This window comes from Gavia stellata, chromosome 32 (assembly GCF_030936135.1).
Source record: "Gavia stellata isolate bGavSte3 chromosome 32, bGavSte3.hap2, whole genome shotgun sequence".
In the NCBI taxonomy this organism is placed as follows: domain Eukaryota; kingdom Metazoa; phylum Chordata; class Aves; order Gaviiformes; family Gaviidae; genus Gavia; species Gavia stellata.
The window spans coordinates 6,031,299-6,049,277 of NC_082625.1; the positions used below are offsets into that span (position 1 = coordinate 6,031,299).

Below are 17,979 nucleotides of genomic sequence, written 5' to 3' on the forward strand. Positions count from 1 at the left end.
CGAGTTCAGACGGGGCTGAACTTTCGCACAGTGACCCGCTGGGTCAGCGTGGGAAGGAGTGGGATGGAGAAAGGCAGAGAATAAAGACACCCATCACAGCCCGCCCACTGGCAGCCTGATGTGCACAGGGCGGCGGGACTGGGACAGGGACGGGGACAGGGATGGGGACGGGGACGGGGATGGGGAGGGGGATGGGGATGTGCCACCAGGCACGCGGGGGCTGTTTGGAGGAGCTACTTGAGCTGCATGCCGGGGATACCACCTTTCCTGGCCTGCTGGGCTGGGGGGATTCAATGAACGAGGGGATGGGGATGGGGATGGAGTTGGGGATGGGGATGGGGTTTTGGATGGGGTTGGGGATAGGGATGGGATGGCGATGGTGATGGCGATGGTGATGGCGATGGGATGGGGTTGGTGATGGGGATGGCAATGGGATAAGGATAGACATGGGGATGGGAGCGACCCCTGTTCCCGCAGAGAGACCTCCACAAAAAATAACTTCCTCTGGAGTCCGCTGTTCCCTCACCAAGGGGTGACCCCAGCCGGGGGATGACCCCAGCTAGAGGGGACCCCGATAAAACACGCAGAGAGCCAGTGAGCAGCCCCGAGGGCCACCATGCCCTGCTGCTCCCTGGGGTCCCTCCTGGGGGGGGCTCTGTTGCGCGGGACAACAGGTCCTTCATCCCCCTCTGGAGCAAGCCTTGGCCCTTCCCCAGCCCCAAACTGAGTCGGGCGGTCGGGACCCCACGGGGATTTCGGCCACAGCCCTTTTCCATGCAGGGCAGACCAGGGCTCCCTCTTGGCACGGAGAAATGCCCTGAGAGATCAATCCCTGCTGGCCAGGCCATTTTAAGCTCTATTTAAACTCGAGTAGACCCGGCGCCGCAGAGAGCACCTTCCCATTGACCCGTGGTCATTCACAGCCCGGGGTAGCTCAGGGCCCCAGGGGACTTTTCATCTGTGTTCGTTAAAAACTCATATTTCTCAGGGCAAATTGGAGATGTCCCAATAGGAAAACACAGCCAAAGGAAAAGGCATAAATCATGTGGCTTCTCAATAGGCCTCGGCTTCTTACATTACCTCTCTCCTGGCTCAGCACAAACACTGCAAATGCAGAAAATAACCAGTGGGAACACGTCTGCTTCAGCACCCGGCATAACCCCGTCATTTCCCAGGACAAGCTCTAGTGTTGGCTAACGGCAGGGCAGGGAGCAGAGCTGCACACAGGATTCATTTCGCCTGACGTCGTTAACCCAGAGCAATAGTCAACACATGAAATTGCGCTTCCCTGTTTGTCCCAGTGACTCGGGGGTTTGGTGTTTCCCGGTTTGGAGGGCTCTCGGGATGCTGGTTGCTCCAGCCTCGGGCTCCGCAGGCATGGCTCCTGCCAGCTCTCTCTCCCCTGGGATGCCAAAAATCATCAGGACCAACATGAAAAGAAGAATTTTCATGTTTTTGGGTGGGATGAGCCCATCCGGGAATTTTTGGCAGAGCTGTGGCTGCCCCTCCAGCACTCAGGGGTGGTGGTGAGTACAGCGGCAGATCTGTCCCTTGGGGGGGCAGATGTGCGACATCTGGCATGACCTGGGGGTGCAGGGGGCACAGGCCAAGCCAGGTGCACCCCAAGGTGCCATGCAGGCACCCCAGGCCCCACAGAGAAGCCTGATGCTCTCGCCCTGCCGGGGGGTCACCCCTCCCCATCACACCCCCTAACATGTCCCCAGCTCCCCGCCAGCAACCGCAGCAGGGTGAGCACAGAGGTGCCCCCCAAATCTCAAAGGTCTGGAAAAAGCAACGACCACAATTCACATTTTTTGTTGTTTCTTTTTCCCCTACGGTGTTTCCTATCCATTTTTTGCCTTCTTTTCCTTTTTCCTCATTTGAAAAATTCCTCCTGACCATGAAATAAATGAGAAAGCACCCGCTGGCGGAGGGGGCGGGGGGCTCTCTGGACTCTGCGCCTGCTGAAATTTTGAAATTTCCCAAATTCCTCCTTCCCCAGCTCCTACCTCCGTGACTCCTCCCTGTGCTGTCACTGCTGGGTGCTTGCCGTGAGGCCTCTCACTCACCCTTTCCGCGAGCAGCAGCCTGGGAAAGGCTTGGAGACAGCTCAGGGCCAGAAGAACAAGAAACCGGTGGCTGGTATTTATTCCTGCAGGAGCCTCCTACACCTTTGTACATAAACACACCTACACCAAAGAGATGCATCGCTCCCAACAGCAGGGAGTTTATCCTTGCAAAGGAAAAAGGTGGGAATCCCTGAATATTAGTTGCCTACTTGGGCACGGGAAGGTAAGTTTGGCTGACGGAAATCTGGGGTGCACACGTCATCGCTTCGGCAGGGCTGAGTGCCATGGGAGAGGCTGGGCTTAAAAATCAGCCCTGCAAAACCGCAGTTAAAGAGTGGCAGATCTCAAATGCAGACTCTTGGCAAAAAATCCTCAGGGGAGAGCTGCGCGTGGCAGGAAAGCTGCTCCCCACGGCCACTGCCCTTGGGAAGCTCCCGTGCCACCACCCTGCCTGCACCCCCAGGTGACACGGGGACTCCTGGAAGGGTAAATCCTGCTGCCAGGTGTTTTGGGACAAGATGAAAAGGCTTCTCCCCCCGGCCGGGCAGGCCATGCCGGAGCCGCAGGGCTGGGAGTGGCGGCGGTGGGATGGAGGCAGAACTGCTGGGGGCTTCTGCGGGGCTGAGCGGAGGCGGGCTCGGCACAAGCCCCCATCGCAGCCCTGGTCCCACGGGGGATCGCTGTCAGCCAGATGTGCGGGCAGGGCCCAGCGAGTGGTGGGAAGTGGGGATTTACCCCCTAAGGAGGATGCGGATGGGACCCAGCTCCCTGCTCTAGGATGCGCTTTGTAGAGGAGGGACTGAGCGCTGGGGCGGCAGGAGGAAACACAGGGCGGGGAGGGAGCAGAAGGGCTCCATCTGCTCTCAGCTGAAAAGAGACGAGAGTGGCTCCATCACGGTGTGTGGATTCCTTCATAGGGAGAAAAAACAGACTGAAAATCCCTTTAAGCCGGCGGAAAAAGGCAGGACAAGAGGGAAGAGCTGGTAACCGGAGTCCAAGACACTTGCAAATGAAATAAGATGCGCATTTTTCACAGTGGGATGATTGAAGCCTTAGAGGTGGGAGGAATTAATCCTTGGCTCTCTCGGAGACCAGGAGCGTTCAGAAGTGAAGGTCCTGCTCCCCCCAGGTGTGCAGAGGAGCTGACCCCAAGCGTGCACCCTCCCCAGGGCTCGCAGCACCCTGTGGGGCATCACCCAGGAGCCCTGCTCCTGCAGCACGCACCCCTGCCAGGGCCGGGGCCACCCAGCAGAGCCCTGCACCCACAGCGGGCACCCATTAGGGGACGGCCTGGGACCTCTATGCCCGCAGCATACACCGCCCCCAAGGCCAGGGCACGGCCTGGGGAGAGGACACGGGTGCGGGCACATGGTGGGGCAGCACCCAAGGCTGGGGGCTCCGGGGGGGGGACCAAGCAGCGGGGCTGGGCGGGGATGAGGGTCCCCAGTGCAGGGCGAGGGGCAGGGCGGTCAGCGGGGAGGGGTGCGGGGAGGGGTGCGGGGAGGGGTGCGAGGACGGGCGCGGGCGGGGCTCAGCGGCGGGGGACCGACGCTGCCCCGGGCGGGGGGGCGGCCAGGGCTCGGAACCGGGGCCGCCGCGGGCGGCGGGAGCGGGGCGGCCGGGGCTCCGGGGCCGGCGGGGGAGGGCGAACAAAGCGGCGGGGCCGGGCGGGCGGGGAGGGGCCGGTGCGGGGGCCCTCCCCGCCGCGGTGCGCGGGCGGCGATAAAAGCGGGGGCGCGGCGGCGGGGCCCGCACTGGGAGGCGGCCGGGCAGCCATGCAGCTCGCCGGGGCAGCGCTGCTGCTGTGCGCCGCTGTCGCCGCGGGAGCGGCCCCGGGACCCGGCCCCGCACCGGGTCCCGCCGCGGGGCGGCCCGGGGCCGAGCGGCGGACGGCGGCGGCGGGGGGCAGCAAGGAGCGGCGGGCGCAGTTCGCCTCCTGGGACGAGGTGAACGTGATCGCCCACGGGCTGCTGCAGCTCGGCCACGGCCTGAAGGAGCACGTGGACCGCACCAAGGGGCAGATGCGGGAGCTCGGCAGCCGCCTGAGCGCCCACAACAGCTCCATGGGGCGGCTGCTGCGCCAGGCGCGGGAGGCGCAGGAGCGGGGCGAGAGGCTGCGGGCCAGCGTGCGGGAGCTGGAGGGCCGCGGCCGGCAGCTCCTCAACCTCTCCGAGGCTCTGCGGCAGCGCCTGGAGGAGGTGGCGGCCGACAAAGCCGAGATCCAGGGGCGGCTGGAGCAGCTGGAGGGCCGCGTGCGGCAGGCGCTGCAGGCGCGGCCGGCCGACAACCAGAGCGGGAAGGACCTGGGAGCGCTGCAGGTGAGCACCGCCCGCGGCACCGGCAGCGACCGGCGGGAGCCGCCCCGGGGGAGTGGGGGGGACCCGACCCGCCCCGGGGGCACCGGCAGCGACCGGCGGGAGCCGCCCCGGGGGGGAGTGGGGGGGGACCCGACCCGCCCCGGGGGCACCGGCAGCGACCGGCGAGAGCCGCCCCGGGGGGGAGTGGGGGGGACCCGAGCCGCCCCGGGGGCACCGGCAGCGACCGGCGGGAGCCGCCCCGGGGGGGAGTGGGGGGGACCCGACCCGCCCCGGGGGCACCGGCAGCGACCGGCGAGAGCCGCCCCGGGGGGGAGTGGGGGGGACCCGAGCCGCCCCGGGGACACCGGCAGCGACCGGCGGGAGCCGCCCCGGGGGAGTGGGGGGAAGCGGGGAGAGGTCCCTGCCTTCCCGGGAGCGGCAGCGGGGAGAGTGATGGGGGACCCGGCGGCTGTGGGGAGCAGCCCCCGCGGGACATGGGGGACAGCCCGGAGGGGTGGGGGGGACCCGATCCTCCCGGGGTGCTAGAGGCAGCGGGTGGGGATCGGCCTCAGGAGAGTGGGGGGGACCTGCCGGTCCTGGGGACACCCGTGGGGACCTGCCGGGGGGCACCCGTGGGGACCAGCCCCGCCGGGGGCACTGGCCCACCTGGCTCCGTGCGGTACGTGCAGCGCAGCCGGGTCTCCCCAGAGCTGCAGGGTTCACCTGGCTCTTCTCCCCCTCCACAGTCCCTGATGGATGCGCAGAACTTGCGAATCGAGGAGCTCTTGCAGAAGATCAAGCAGCAGCAGTACAAGCTGGACAAGCAGAATCTGCAGATTAAAAGCCTGCAGAGCAAGGTGAGCTCCTGTCCCGCTCTGCGGCTGGGGGACCGCAGCCTGGTCCCGCACGCTGCGGGGACCCTGGCGTGAATCGCCCCGGCAGCCCGGCTGGCACAGCGCTCCGGTGACAGGAGAACCGGCTGTGCTGCTGCTCCCTGGCTTTGGGGACCCTGCAAAGGCCACAGCCCGGGTCCTTGTGCCGCAGCGTGGGTGCAAGGGTAGCAAACTGCAAGCTTCCCAAGTATTTGCACAAGCAGTAGGAGGAATTGGTGTGTGGGAACAGAGCCTCTCTGGGCTCTTCCTTTGAGTTTATCTGTAGAATAAACTCATTATCATGGGTGTGAAAAACCACGATCACTTCTGGCTTTGCCAGCCTCGGGTATCTCCTATTCCTTGAGGTTTCTGGGCAAGTTCAGCCCCAGCTCTGGGCATGGGGGAGTGGCTGGTGCCTTGGCTGATCGGCTCCCCTGAGTACCAGCACTGAAAACGAGCTGAGATAAAATCGTTCTGACTTGTGCCCCTTTTTAGGTCAACCTGCTGATCCCCTTACACCTGAAGGACAATAAAACGCAGTCTCCGAAGTGGAAGATAAACCTGAAGAAGAGCCTCAGCCTCACCAACCAGAGCCAGAACGCTAGCGGGGAGCCTGTGCTGACGCAGAGTGAGTATCTGCCTGCGCTGCCCCGCTCCTCCGCGCCGGAGCAAACCTGCAGCAGTTGCAACCGTTTGGAAACAAAAGATTCAGTTGTCCTGAGTCAGGATGTGAGATTTGCTTGCAAAACCAGAGCTTGGGAGTTTGGCCGGACTGGGGGGATCTGAAGCATGGGCAGGATCCTAGCCTTCTGGATCAGTATTAGTCCAGCAGGAATTTAAGGATTTAAGAGGAATTTTTCTGCCTGCTATTGAGCATGCAGTGGGGAGTGGTGAAATGCTGCTAGCAGGTATTTGTCAAAGAGGATTGGCAGGCGGGGGGCAAATGCAGGCAGGAAAGGAGGATCTCTGCTCCTTGGAGTTAATTCTTGTTCACCTGCTCTCACTTTACCAGGCAGGGTCTGCTTCTCAGCCTGTCTGCTGGCAGAGGGGAGGGTTAGGGAGCCCTGGACCATGAGGAGAGCTAGATCCTTGTGCGTCATCTCCTTGGCTCATATTTATCGCTCGTACATGGAAGATAAGTGCCTCAGCTCACACTGACCTTAGTGGAAGGTGCTGAGCTGCAGCAAACACCCGGGCAGTGAAGGCACTGGACACTCGCAGCCCTGGGAAACGTGTACCAGAGCAGGCAGCTGGATGCTGCATCCGGAGCACCTGGCTCTGCCTGGAGCATCCTCTCTGCTGGCAAGGAGGCTGGAGGAGCTCCCGCAGAGCGAAGGGCAGCAGAGCGGGTGTGCTGAGCTGCGCTGTGTCCTGCAGTCTCCGTCCTGGACAGGAACTGGTGTCCCCACAGGGTTTGCTGGCTGGGAGCAGCTGCTCTCATGTTATGTCAGCTAAATCGCGGTGCTGGCTCCGTCTGTGCAGCTGTCTGGGGATGTCCAGTGTGAGCCAAACAGAAACCCGGCAGGGCGAGGATGCATGGGGAAATCCTGCCCAGGGCTTAACGCAGGGATAGCTATGGGCAAACACATGGTAATTTGTATGTGGAGCCTGGAGCTGTCACTGGTGTGCCTGAAAGCTGGGTGGGCAGAACAAAGAGCCGCAGAATCGATGCAGACAGCGAGAGAGATGGGACATGGGGCTCTGAACTCCTCCTGGTGCTTGCTCGGTGGGGCTGGCCAGCCCGCAGTGGGGCTGTGGGAGGTCTCGCTTGGTCAGAGCAGCACTAGTGAGCCAGAAAACTGTCTCAAAACCTCTTTCCCCCCTGTTTTTTCCCAGCTCTGCATTGTGACTTGCCCTCAGTAGTGTGTTGTAGAACCCTAAACCATTTGGGTTGAAGGCACCTTAAAGGTCATCCAGTCCAACCAACTAGTCCAACCACCCCGCTCTGCTTCCAGGTTATGCTGAAAGTGGGGTGCAGGGAGATGGGTTCGGGTCTTTGCTGCTTAATGGTGGCAGATGTAGGTTGTGCTGTCGGCTCTGCGCTGCCTGGTGGGTGCTGGGTGCAGCAACCCTTGTGAAGCATGGTGGGAGGCAGCGAGGGCCCACAGCCCCCGGGGATGCTGCAGGGCAGGGGGTGCGAGAGCTTGGCACCTTCTTGTGCTGCGCTGTCCCCAGTGGGGAGACCCTGAGCACCCCCAGCACCCTGGGCATCCCGACTTCCTCCCACCCGGCTGAGCCGTGCGCTCTCCCTTCTCTTGCCTAATCCCTGATGTTGATATCACTGACAGAAAACAAATTGGCTTCCTCTCATTACCAAGTCAAGTGAGTTTTCTGGCAAATCTTAAAGCACACGATATCTGGCGGGCCAGCCCCGTGCCCTCTGCCTGGGGAGGCTCGTGGCTGCTTTTAGAGCAGGCAAGCGCCGGGAAGGCTTGTGCCGGCGGCTCCCTGCCTATTGCCAGGCAGAGCCACAGTGCCGGCACAGCCCCGGGGAACAGCGATGAACTCCACCAGCAGCCTGTTCAGCAAGACCCTTTTATTTGCATCCAGTGAACACAAGTTTTTTCAGGCCAGAGATGGCACGGGGCCAAGCATGTGAAAGTTGAAGGCTTGAAGCAGCCTGGAGAGTGAAAGGTTTAATCGCTTGCAGAAAGAGGATCACGTCTTTAGGCAGAGCCTGCGCTCTCTGGCAGCCGGCCGAGTAGGGGAAAGGTAGAGCCCTGCTCGCGCTCTCCCCGTGGCGCTGGGACTCCAAAATAATTGGGTTGGGTTGGGGAGGGTGAGGGGAAGGCAATGCAAACAGCTCCAGGCATGCCCCGCCATCTGCATGGAAGGGTGTTTATCCCAGGTTGGTGACCTCCTGTCACGCTGGAGATCCTGTTGGGGAAACAGGCTGCGTGGCTGGGGCAGCTCCAGCCAGCCCTGTTGATTCTTCCACCTTGTTTGGCTAAATAAAAGGGGAGGGAAAGAAAAACATCCAGAGCAGCCAGGAGGTCTTGTTGTTCTGCTGGTGCCATAGGGATGTGCAACATGAACTGGAACTAACGAGCGTGTTCCTCAAACAAAAAGATTGAGCTGAGGCTGTTCAAGCAGCTGTGTCTCATTCAGCTGCTTGAAAGTCCCCGTTGCACCAAGAAAACAGAAGAGATTGAGCGCAGTGAGCGTGGCCAGGGCCCGGGAAAAAACCAGATGGGGATGGGGTTGACTTCTGCATGCCAGGGCCACTGAGCATCCGCCCGGGCACTGTCCCGCCGATGCTGGGAGATATGGTGGGAGAGGAGGCGAGGAGCTCTGCGAGGCTGGGTGAGCCCACCAGCCCTGATGCTGCGCTTGCGAGCCGGGGTCGCCGCAGCTGGGGCTGTGGGCTGTGGGGTCAGGTTGTGGGTTTTCCTTCCCCTGAGCCTCGTTTGGCCTCCCTGGCTGTGTTCCCCTAGAAAGTGGGGATATCGGGGATGCGCTTGGCCTCCCCGCGGTGCTGGGTGGCTTTGCACGTGTTTGACCCTTCGTGCAAAACACTTGTCCTCCGTCCATGTGTGCGCAGGCTTGGGAGGGCTCAGGGCCACCCGCTTGTCCCGTGGGTGCACTGATGGGCTTGGTGGCACCAGTCCCGCGCTGGCATTGGCCCGGGGGTGCGGGGGGTGCTAACGCAGCGTGAGCCGAGCCGTGCTGGCTGGGGGTGGTGGGAGAGGGGCTGCCGTGCCAAGGAGGGGAAAGTTCACTGGGGGGTCTGGGGGGAGGGGGGAAATGGGGGAAAGGTGGCGGCAGGTGTCACATTGCTGTCCCCTGGGTCCCCCCCCGACCTTTCCTCCAGTTGTGGCTCCGCTCTTCGCGCCGACGCAGCTTCAGGGCTCCCCGGGCACCCAGCGAGGATGGGGCGGGGGCGATGCCCCGCAGGGACTGCTCTTGCCCTCAATTGCTCAAAGGCCCCATTTTCCCCTCTTCTGCCCCACGTGAAGCCCCATGGCTGTGGGGGAGGCCCCTCTCCCCACTGCCACCCCGGATCATGGTGCCAGTCCTGACCCTGGGGGGCAGCTACCGCATGGGGCACCCCTGGGGGGGGCTGCAGGGGTGGCCAGCACCCCAGCACAGCCCGGGGCTTGTCTTAATGTTTCCTCACCCGTCTGTCCTGGGGTCGTGCTGGCAGCAGCTGTGAGCCACCAAAATCCATCCCGCCCTCGCGCGGGGAGAACAGACCCCCTTTGTCTGGGGGTGATGGGGGCACCTGTCCCGGCTGACAAAGAGCCCCTTGACTGCGCCGACAGCCCGGGGCTGAAGTCCCTGCACACCCTCCTGCGGCCTTTTGACTTGGGTTTTGTAACAGGTTTTTTCCCCCCTACCCCATCTCTCCCCGAGAATGGTTCCTGGATGGACTTTTATCAGCGCTGTTGAAACGGTGCTTTGCTGGCAGCTCCGGGCAAAGTCCCCGCAGGGGCGGAAGGAGAGGTGGGAGCCTGGCCGGCGTGGGGATGGAGGGGGTGGCATCACCCCACGCAATGCGCAATAAGCTGGGGCTCCCTGCGGGCCACCCACCCCATTCCCTGCCCTGGTTGGCATGCCTTGGGCGAAAGGGTCACCCCAGCCTGGCCCCGTGCCGGCTGGTGGCTGGTCGCCCAGCGGGACGTCTGGCTGGGGCCACCACAGTGGCCGGGAGCAAGAGGTCGTGCGCTGGATGCTCAGCGCCTTCCTGACGTCAGGACTTGGAGTTTCTTTCTGTCCCTGAGGCCCTTTGAGACTGCTTCAGCCTCGGGGTGGGATGGGGATGCTTGGCCCTGCCTTGCCCCTGGTGTTACCCCACCCCAAATGGGCTGCTCCTGCCTGCCACGGGTGTGGAGGGAGCTGGGAAGCTCCTCGGGTCTCTCCTCGACGGGGACCTGTGCTCTCCAGCCTAGGTCACCCCAGCCTGGCCTGACGCCTGGCTTCTGCCTTGGACGGAAGCCCAAGGAGCTGTGTTTGGGTAAATGGGAAGATACGGGGTCACAGCGCCTAAAGATGCTGAAGTCGGGGACTTCAGCACATGTCCAGAGCCACAGCCACTGCTGTGCACAGCTGTCCGGGCTCGTGGCCAGGGCTGCAAGTGTCGGGGCTGTGGTAGGAGCAACCTGCTGAGGAAGTGGGACTCGGGGCCATCTTCTCAATGGCTGTTTCCTTCCCCCGCAGAGCTCCCGGAGGATTGCCACCAGCTCTTCCTGGCCGGGCAGCAAAGCAGTGGTGTTTTCCAGGTGCAGCCTGCAGGGTCTCAGCCCTTCAAAGTCTTCTGTGACATGACCGCAGGTAAAGCAGTGGAGATGTCCCGCAGTGCTTTGCACAGTGGTCTTGCCAACGGTAACCCCAAATGACCGTGGTTTTCCCTGCCCACAGAAGGTGGCTGGACAGTGATCCAGAGGCGCACAGATGGCTCTGTGGACTTCGACCAGCTTTGGGATGCCTACAAGAATGGCTTTGGAGACCTTCGTGGTAAGTGGATGATGGTGTCTATGTTCTTATCGTGGGATAAGTGATATCTTAGCACAAGTTATTCCCCCTTGCTGGCCCCTGGAGATCTCTTATGTGCCAGAGCATAGCGTTGGGCTGAGGATGGGGGGGACACTGCTTGTAGAGCAAGAGTCCTTGGTCTTCTTGACTTGTCCTGCAGGTGCCAGACAGCGATTCAAATGCTGCAGTGTCCTGGGTTGTCCCTGTTTGTCTCTGGAGCCTGTTCACATGTGTGCTTTGCACGGCAAGTTTGTGCCCCTGCAGCCAATGCAATGTGTCTCGTTCCAGGTGACTTCTGGCTGGGCCTGGAGAAGATACATCACCTTGTCCAAGAGGGAAGATACGATCTCCTGATTGAGCTGGAAGACTGGGAGGGAAATTCCCAGGTGGTTCAGTTTGTCTTCAGCCTTGGTGGTGAGAGCACAGCCTACACGCTCAACCTGCTAGGACCTCTGTCTGGTGAGCTGGAAAACGCCATCGGGGACTTCAGGCAGCTGCCCTTCTCCACTCGGGATCGTGACCACGACCTCAAAGCCGACACAAACTGTGCCAAACACCTCTCAGGTCAGTACGAGCTCTTCCTTCCCAGTGGCGTACACTTTCCCTTCAGCCCTGCGCTGTCTGGTGGTGGCCGTGAGTGGGACAGTGACCCTGCAGGACTAGACCCCTTTGGTGTTGAGCCTGGCATGTCCCCCGCATACCAGGAGAGCTGCATTCTTGGGAGGAGCCGTGCAGGGAACCGGGAGGGAAGCTGAAACCAGGAGGTGTTCATGATTCAGGTCTTGGCCCAAGCATCGGTCTTTGTAACAGCTTTGCTGGCTGCCACCTTGTTTGGAAACCTTTCAACCGAAGCAGAGGCCAGGCCTGAGGTGGGGCTGCTGGAGGGTTTGAGGGGGTTCTTTGCATGCAAGAAAGAGCAACAGAGATTTGCAGACGCATCCTGAAATCATATAGGATCTGTGCGAAGGTTTCCCAGTGCATGGGACTCCTCAGGTGTGTACGAGGTGGTCTTGTAAGGTCCCGAAGCCCTGGAAAAGTGGGGAAAATGGGGGCAGCCGCTGCCTTGAACCTGGGTTTGTTTTCTGTCTGGAAGTGCTGTGGGTTAAACTTGCCTCTGCCTTGCCTTGGTAGGTGGCTGGTGGTTCAGCACCTGCGGCCATGCCAACCTCAACGGGAAGTACTTCCGCTCCATCCCCCGCCAGAGGCACGAGCGCAAGCAGGGCATCTTCTGGAAGACATGGAAAGGCAGGTATTACCCGCTGAAGTCAACCACCATGAAAATCCAACCCGCAGCACTGGAAGCAGAGCCCTAAAGCTGCCACTTGAGACTTGACCTTCTCCGCGGAGCACGAACCTGAGCTCCATCACTTGGTGTTTACAGAAAACAAACCCACCCTCCCCGGGAAGTCCCCCGAGGAGCCTTTCTCTTGGTTAGCAGCCCTTCAGTGGCACGACACAGCTCCTTGCTATAAGTAAAACAGCTCCACGTTGCCGAAACCCCTGGATGGGAGCTCCCAAACCAGAAGAGGAGCCACCAGCAGGGAGATCCACCTCCAGAGCATGCACGAGGATCTTTCAACCTGCCATGTGCTGCTGCGGCAAGTTCAAGTTGTAGGGTGCTCTCTGTTCTGTCTGAACACTTCTGTGCCAGTTTTGAGCTGGGACTGGGGGGAAGGGGAGCATGTGAAGTGTTTCGCTACCCTGGACCCAGGTGTCATGTACAGAGCCTTGCTGTGTCCTGCCTCTCACTGCCGTTTCCAAATAATGTCCTATGTACCCTCCTGCGAAGCCCCCAGAGCCGCCTTCCCCGCTGGTGCTGTGGGCAGTGAGCCTCGGGCAGCTCCATCTGCGCAGCCCCTGCTCCAGTGACTTCATCCCGCTGAGAATATGGGGTTTGGGAAGGCTGAAGGACACCCTGTGCAAGGGGACCTCAGGCTCACTTGGATTCCCTGGCCCCCGCGCTTTGAAGCCCTGTATTTCTGGCTGTGCTGGAATTTGCCAGGAGCTGGGGAAACTGCTTCCAGCTCCAGGAGACGATGGGTGGGATCCTGCAGCTCATTGCATGAGCACCAGATCCTGGAGGGCTGAGTCTTAAGCTGTGCCCGGAGCCTACTGGTGTTGGTGGGGGTGGTTAGGACGAGTACTAGGACAGCACAGGTACAGAGCAGTGACTGTCCCTGGGCAGGACTGGCCCTGCCGTCAGCTGTAAATCCCCCCAAAGCCTGGAGGGCTGCCTTCTCCCAGCAGACTACCTGTACTTTGCAGACTGAATAGCACCATCCCACATGCATGCCCCAAAACTTGCTCCAGGGGACAATAGGGTTTCTCGGCAAGAGCCGCGCTGCCTCCTCGGGTGCGAACTCTGCTGTACAGCATTGCCTCTGCCTTTGGGGTGGGTGTTTGGGGAGAGGTGGGCAAAACAGGTCCCCAAAAACTGTTATGGGCCAAGCTGCCGTCTTGGGGCTTCCCGAGCTTCCTGCCCTATTGAAGTCATATTGACTACTGTGCTAGAGCTCCTAGCTGTTAAATATTGTAAATAGTCATTTGTAGGATGTTGGATCTTGTCGATGGATTTACTGTTTTAATTTGTTTCCATATTTAAATGCGGTGTTAATAACAATGTGGTGTAATTTATAATGTTGATGCTGGAAGAAAAAAGCAACTGTAGTTTGTGTATTTTAAACTTTTTTTTTGTACTAAAATATCTTTTCTGAAGATGTCTTTTAATAAAAACAAGCCTGTAACTGTCCCGCCTGGGTTATTTGCCTGATGGTTTACCAGTAGAAGATATGTGGGAGCTATGTGAGGACTCTGGATTCAGAAACTTCACTTGTTGGGAGTTTGACCTGAGCACTATGCTTCTTTCTGGCCTTGATTTTCAGCTGTAGCCTTATGGAGCTCCCTGAGCTAATCCCTGCTATAGCCCCCAGCAGTAGTTTTCAGTCTATTTGAAGTTTACGGACTTCTAAATTTCTTTTCTCTCTGGAAACCAGGCCCTGGGGCAGTAAGTTTACAAGTGACGATGAGCTGGCTTTACTTATTCCCTGACAGCAGACCTTTGCACCAGGGAGATACTCCTTGTAGCTGGCTGGAAAACTCTGGGCCAACTCCTTAAACAAGAGCAGAGGCTGAGATCTGGATTATTTGGACGTATTAAAGTCAGCGCTGATCAGAACAAGCCCCAGTAAGTAGTAGCCTTTTACCTGCTCATACCATACCAAAAGCATTTATTGCAACTTCCAGGGCATGATTACATATGTAGGACTGAAATGGGCTGGGGCTGGAGTGGGAGCCTTGAAGATGATGGGGGTAAACTCCAGCCGTGCTCCCAATCCCAGACATGTGGCCTGATACTGGAGCTGGAGAAAATAGCAAGTGCTTTTTTAGCTGGCCAAGGAAGAGGGACAAAAATTGCTCATTGCAGAAGGCAGAGACAAGGGACTGCTCTAATCCTCTTGAGCAGCTGTATAAATACCTGCTGTACCTAAATGTGGCCCCAGCTCCTGTGTCTGTCCTCCTTCCCTGGGGAAAAACCTGGGGTTAATGATAGCCCCCAGCACAATTGCACAAACAGCCCATTATACCCGTCTCTGTGCTATGTATCTGCTCACTCTTGCATTCAGAAATACATTTTTAATGTTCCATTTGCTTAATTCAAAGCTTGCTTAGTCCCCGGGTGCACCAGCAGATACTGGAGTGCCGTGTTTTAGTCTGGATGCTAAAGTGATTAGACTACGGTGGTTTTTATGCATCAAATAGAAACTGGTGAAGGAGCTACGCTGTATTTATTCATTGCCAGGGGTTTTTTTGGCAGATCTGGGGTTTGCTCCCCTGTGGTGCATTTGATCTTCAGCATCTAATGGATGTGCCCAGAGGACAACGCCAGTCGGTACCAAACACCAGCCAGCGGAAGCCTAAACGCCCCAAATCTTGCCTAGCCCAGGAACTACAGCTGCTGCTTTCTTCTTATGAGGAGCGGCTGAGGGAGCTGGGGTTGTTCAATCTGGAGAAGAGGAGGCTGAGGGGAGACCTCATCGCTCTCTACAACTACCTGAAAGGGGGTTGTGGTGAGGTGGGTGTTGGTCTCTTCTCCCAAGTGACAAGTGATAGGACAAGAGGAAATGGCCTCAAGTTGTGCCAGGGGAGGTTTAGGCTGGATATCAGGAAAAATTTCTTTCCTGAGAGAGTGGTGAAGCACTGGCAGAGGCTGCCCAGGGAGGTGGTGGAGTCACCATCACTGGAGGGGTTCAAGGGCCGTGTGGACGTGGCACTGCGGGACATGGTTTAGTGGGCATGGTGGGGTTGGGGTGATGGTTGGACTTAATGATCTTACAGGTCTTTTCCAACCTTAGTGATTCTGTGATTCTGTGATTCTGTGACGTGGCACTGCGGGACATGGTTTAGTGGGCATGGTAGGGGTTGGTTGATGGTTGGACTTGATGATCTTAAAGGTCTTTTCCAACCTTAGCGATTCTGTGATTCTGTGTCTCGGTCTCGCCCTGTTCTGCCATGCAAGTCTCCACGGCCCATCGGTGTCAATGCCACCTCATGCCCGCAGACCATAGGTCCCACGCCAAAGCGTGTGGCATCCCAGGGCCCTTCCAAGGTCCCTCTGCAGAAGAAGCCAGCCTTGGGTCTCTGTTTTCAACTGAAATCCCCCTGGAATCCTCCAGCTCCTTCATTTTTAACAACTACTTGAACTGCAGCTTGTCGTGACATCTGGGAGCCCAGGGAAGGATGGGGCAGCTCCCTCCAGCGACAGCCAGAGAAAAGGCACCGTGCGCTGCCCGAAGCACAAATACCCTTCGGATTACAAAATGCCTCTGCTCCCCAAACCAGGCCACGGCTCCCGCGTGGGCCGTGCCGTGCTGGGCCAGCCTGTGGCCCCCCAACAGCTCCCGGCCTGACGGTCCACCCAGGGCTTCGCGTCCTCCCAGCAAAACCTCCTCGAGCAGCCGGCAAGAAGGGCTGCCGCTCGTCTTGCGTGCTTGGATGGGCTGTGCCGAAGGCAGGGATGGGGTCCGAGCTCGGCACGTGCCGGGTGGCTAAAGGCTGCGGGGTCTGGACATGGTGGGACAGGGTTTTTCGGGGGCAGAAACGCTGCGGGACAGCCGGGGGCTGCGGTCCGGCGGGGTGAGGCAGGGCTGGCGCGTGCCTCGGTGTCGAGTTCGGACTCATCAGTAGAAGCAGATTGAACGGCAGCTGCTTTGGACCCGGGGGTTCTCTCAGAGCACCGTTAGATCCAGAAGACACTGCACATCAGGTACTGACGTCCCGACCCGGCTGCGTTTGGTGGCCCCAGAAAGGGAGGAGAGCCCTGACCCGCTGCACAGAGCCCCCCTCAAATCCAACCTGTCTCTGAATGACAGAAACAACCGCTGGGCGATCCGACAGTGGGGCCTCAAGCCCTTTTTTAAACAACAGCGGAATCCAGATCGCTCTTTGCAAAGTTTGGCAAGAAGGGAAGGTGTTTGCGCGTACACAGAGCTGCAGCGGCTCAGGTGGGCAGGCTGAGCCCCCGCACCGGCGGCACTGAGATGCTGGAGGGGGAAAGCCAGGGGCACTGCCCGAGCCCCCGCTGCCAGGGCGGCCGTCACAGAGCACCACGAGGAAACGAAAAAGGCAAACTCCCGCTTGACTCTGAAACCTGGTGCAAAGCCAAGAAGCAGCAAATTAATAACGAGGCGGGTTCTCCACCCACCAACACTCCCCAGGCACCCCCGGCCCAGCCCCCGACCCCTCCCTCATCAGCGCCAGCGAGAGCCGCGCTGTCAAAGCCATCCCTCACTCCAAAGGCCTTGGGGTGACTGATGGACACTGGGGCACCAGGACTCTCCCAGTCCTCCCAGTAACTTCAGCTCTTCTGCTGGAGCTCAGCAGCACTGAGCACAAATCGAGTTTCCCGTGGACGTGTCTGGCACGGCTTTGCAAGCACCCCTCCCCTTACGAGGGACACCTCCCAGGCAGAGTATTTTGGGGCGGCTCCCTTGAGGGTGCTCACAGACACCCAGAGGACCAGATCCCACTAAGAGGGTGGGAAGAGGATCTCCTGGCTCAAGCATCCCAGGCAGGCAGCTGCGCCCTGGGGCACTGCAGGGGCTGCGGCACCCAGGACAAGAGGCAGCATCTTGGGTGACAGTTCTGAGCAAGTTTTTATCATGTAAAAAAAAGAAGCAGATGGCATAGGCCTGTCTGCTTTTAAGGGTGTGTGCCCCAGCATAGTTTAAGAAAATATTTAGGGTTTGTAGGACCTGTGCTGCCTGAAGCTTGATGGCCGCAATTCGAGGACACATGGGATTTCCAGAAAGGGTCTGCAAATGCATTGCCCTGTTAGCAACCGGTGACACGTGGCTGGTTTTGGTCACACAACACCGGTTCTCCAATGCAAAACATACCAGGAACCTGGGGGACTCCTGAGGATGAAGAATGAGGGGCTCGAGCCTCACACTGCACTCCACATCGCCCTGGGGCAGCATCCCTCATCTAACACCAAGTCATCATCTTCGCTACCCCAGGGGATTTCAGAGCTGGACACGGCACTCACAAGGATACCGCCATCACATAGTGTTCTTTAAAACTTATGGCAACAATTCCCAGGCATTGGAAGAAGAAAAGAAGAAAGTGATTTCCATCCAAACCAATAAAAAAAATAGCTTTGTGGGTTTTTTTACCCCCCCCCCAGCCAATATTCAGTTCAGAACCAATTAAGCTACGTGCAATAATGAAAATAAGATGTTTTACTTCTGCTGAGCCCATTTTAACCAGAACAAAGTGAGGGCAGCGAAGGCTTCACTTGCAAAGCTAGCAAGGAGCCACCCTCCTCTCCCTCCTTTCACCCAGCTGCTCGCTGGATGTGGCATTATCAGGTGTGGGAAACTCAGCATTGGATAATTCCCCTTCCCAGGAGATTCTGCATCCAGCATGTTCCAGCTTTGCTCCTGCTGATGCTATTTAACTACTCATGGGTTGGATGCTCGACACCCCTGGGCGTGCTCCAGTCATTGCTCAACGGGGCCACGTGCTGTGGTCCTGCAGGGATATGAACAGCATCAATGGGAGAAAAAGGGGTAATGTCTTCCTGCAGATCCTCGTTGTTAAAACTCCGGTATGGGAAAGTTGAAAAGTCCAATGCCCCACGCTGAGCACCAAAACTGCAAAGAAAGGGTGGAAAGAAAGATTTCCTCCCTGCTTCTTCAGCAGTCGCTGTCTGCCAGAGAGGAGCAACTGGCCTGACCCATTGCTAGGTTGGAGTTGGCATCTTCCCCAGCC

At 59.1% G+C, this 17,979-nt stretch overlaps 1 protein-coding gene across 1 annotated transcript; it reads left to right on the plus strand.

Moving 5' to 3' along the window:
* Positions 1 to 3,844: 3,844 nt before the first annotated feature.
* ANGPTL4 (angiopoietin like 4) lies at positions 3,845 to 12,090 on the plus strand. The gene is made up of 7 exons (XM_059831895.1): positions 3,845 to 4,387; positions 5,113 to 5,223; positions 5,734 to 5,866; positions 10,396 to 10,509; positions 10,597 to 10,692; positions 10,999 to 11,274; positions 11,842 to 12,090. The coding sequence occupies exons 1-7, from the start codon at positions 3,845 to 3,847 to the stop codon at positions 12,021 to 12,023; spliced, it is 1,455 nt and encodes a 484-aa protein (XP_059687878.1). The 3' UTR covers positions 12,024 to 12,090.
* Positions 12,091 to 17,979: the final 5,889 nt, after the last annotated feature.

What these genes read in the sequence shown, in the direction of transcription:
- ANGPTL4 (XM_059831895.1), top strand. Translation starts at nt 3,845, where the DNA reads ATGCAGCTCGCCGGGGCAGCGCTGCTGCTGTGCGCCGCTGTCGCCGCG. An exon ending in TTAAAAGCCTGCAGAGCAAG is followed by an intron (nt 5,224 to 5,733) that starts GTGAGCTCCTGT and finishes GCCCCTTTTTAG; the next exon opens with GTCAACCTGCTGATCCCCTT. An exon ending in CTGTGCCAAACACCTCTCAG is followed by an intron (nt 11,275 to 11,841) that starts GTCAGTACGAGC and finishes TTGCCTTGGTAG; the next exon opens with GTGGCTGGTGGTTCAGCACC.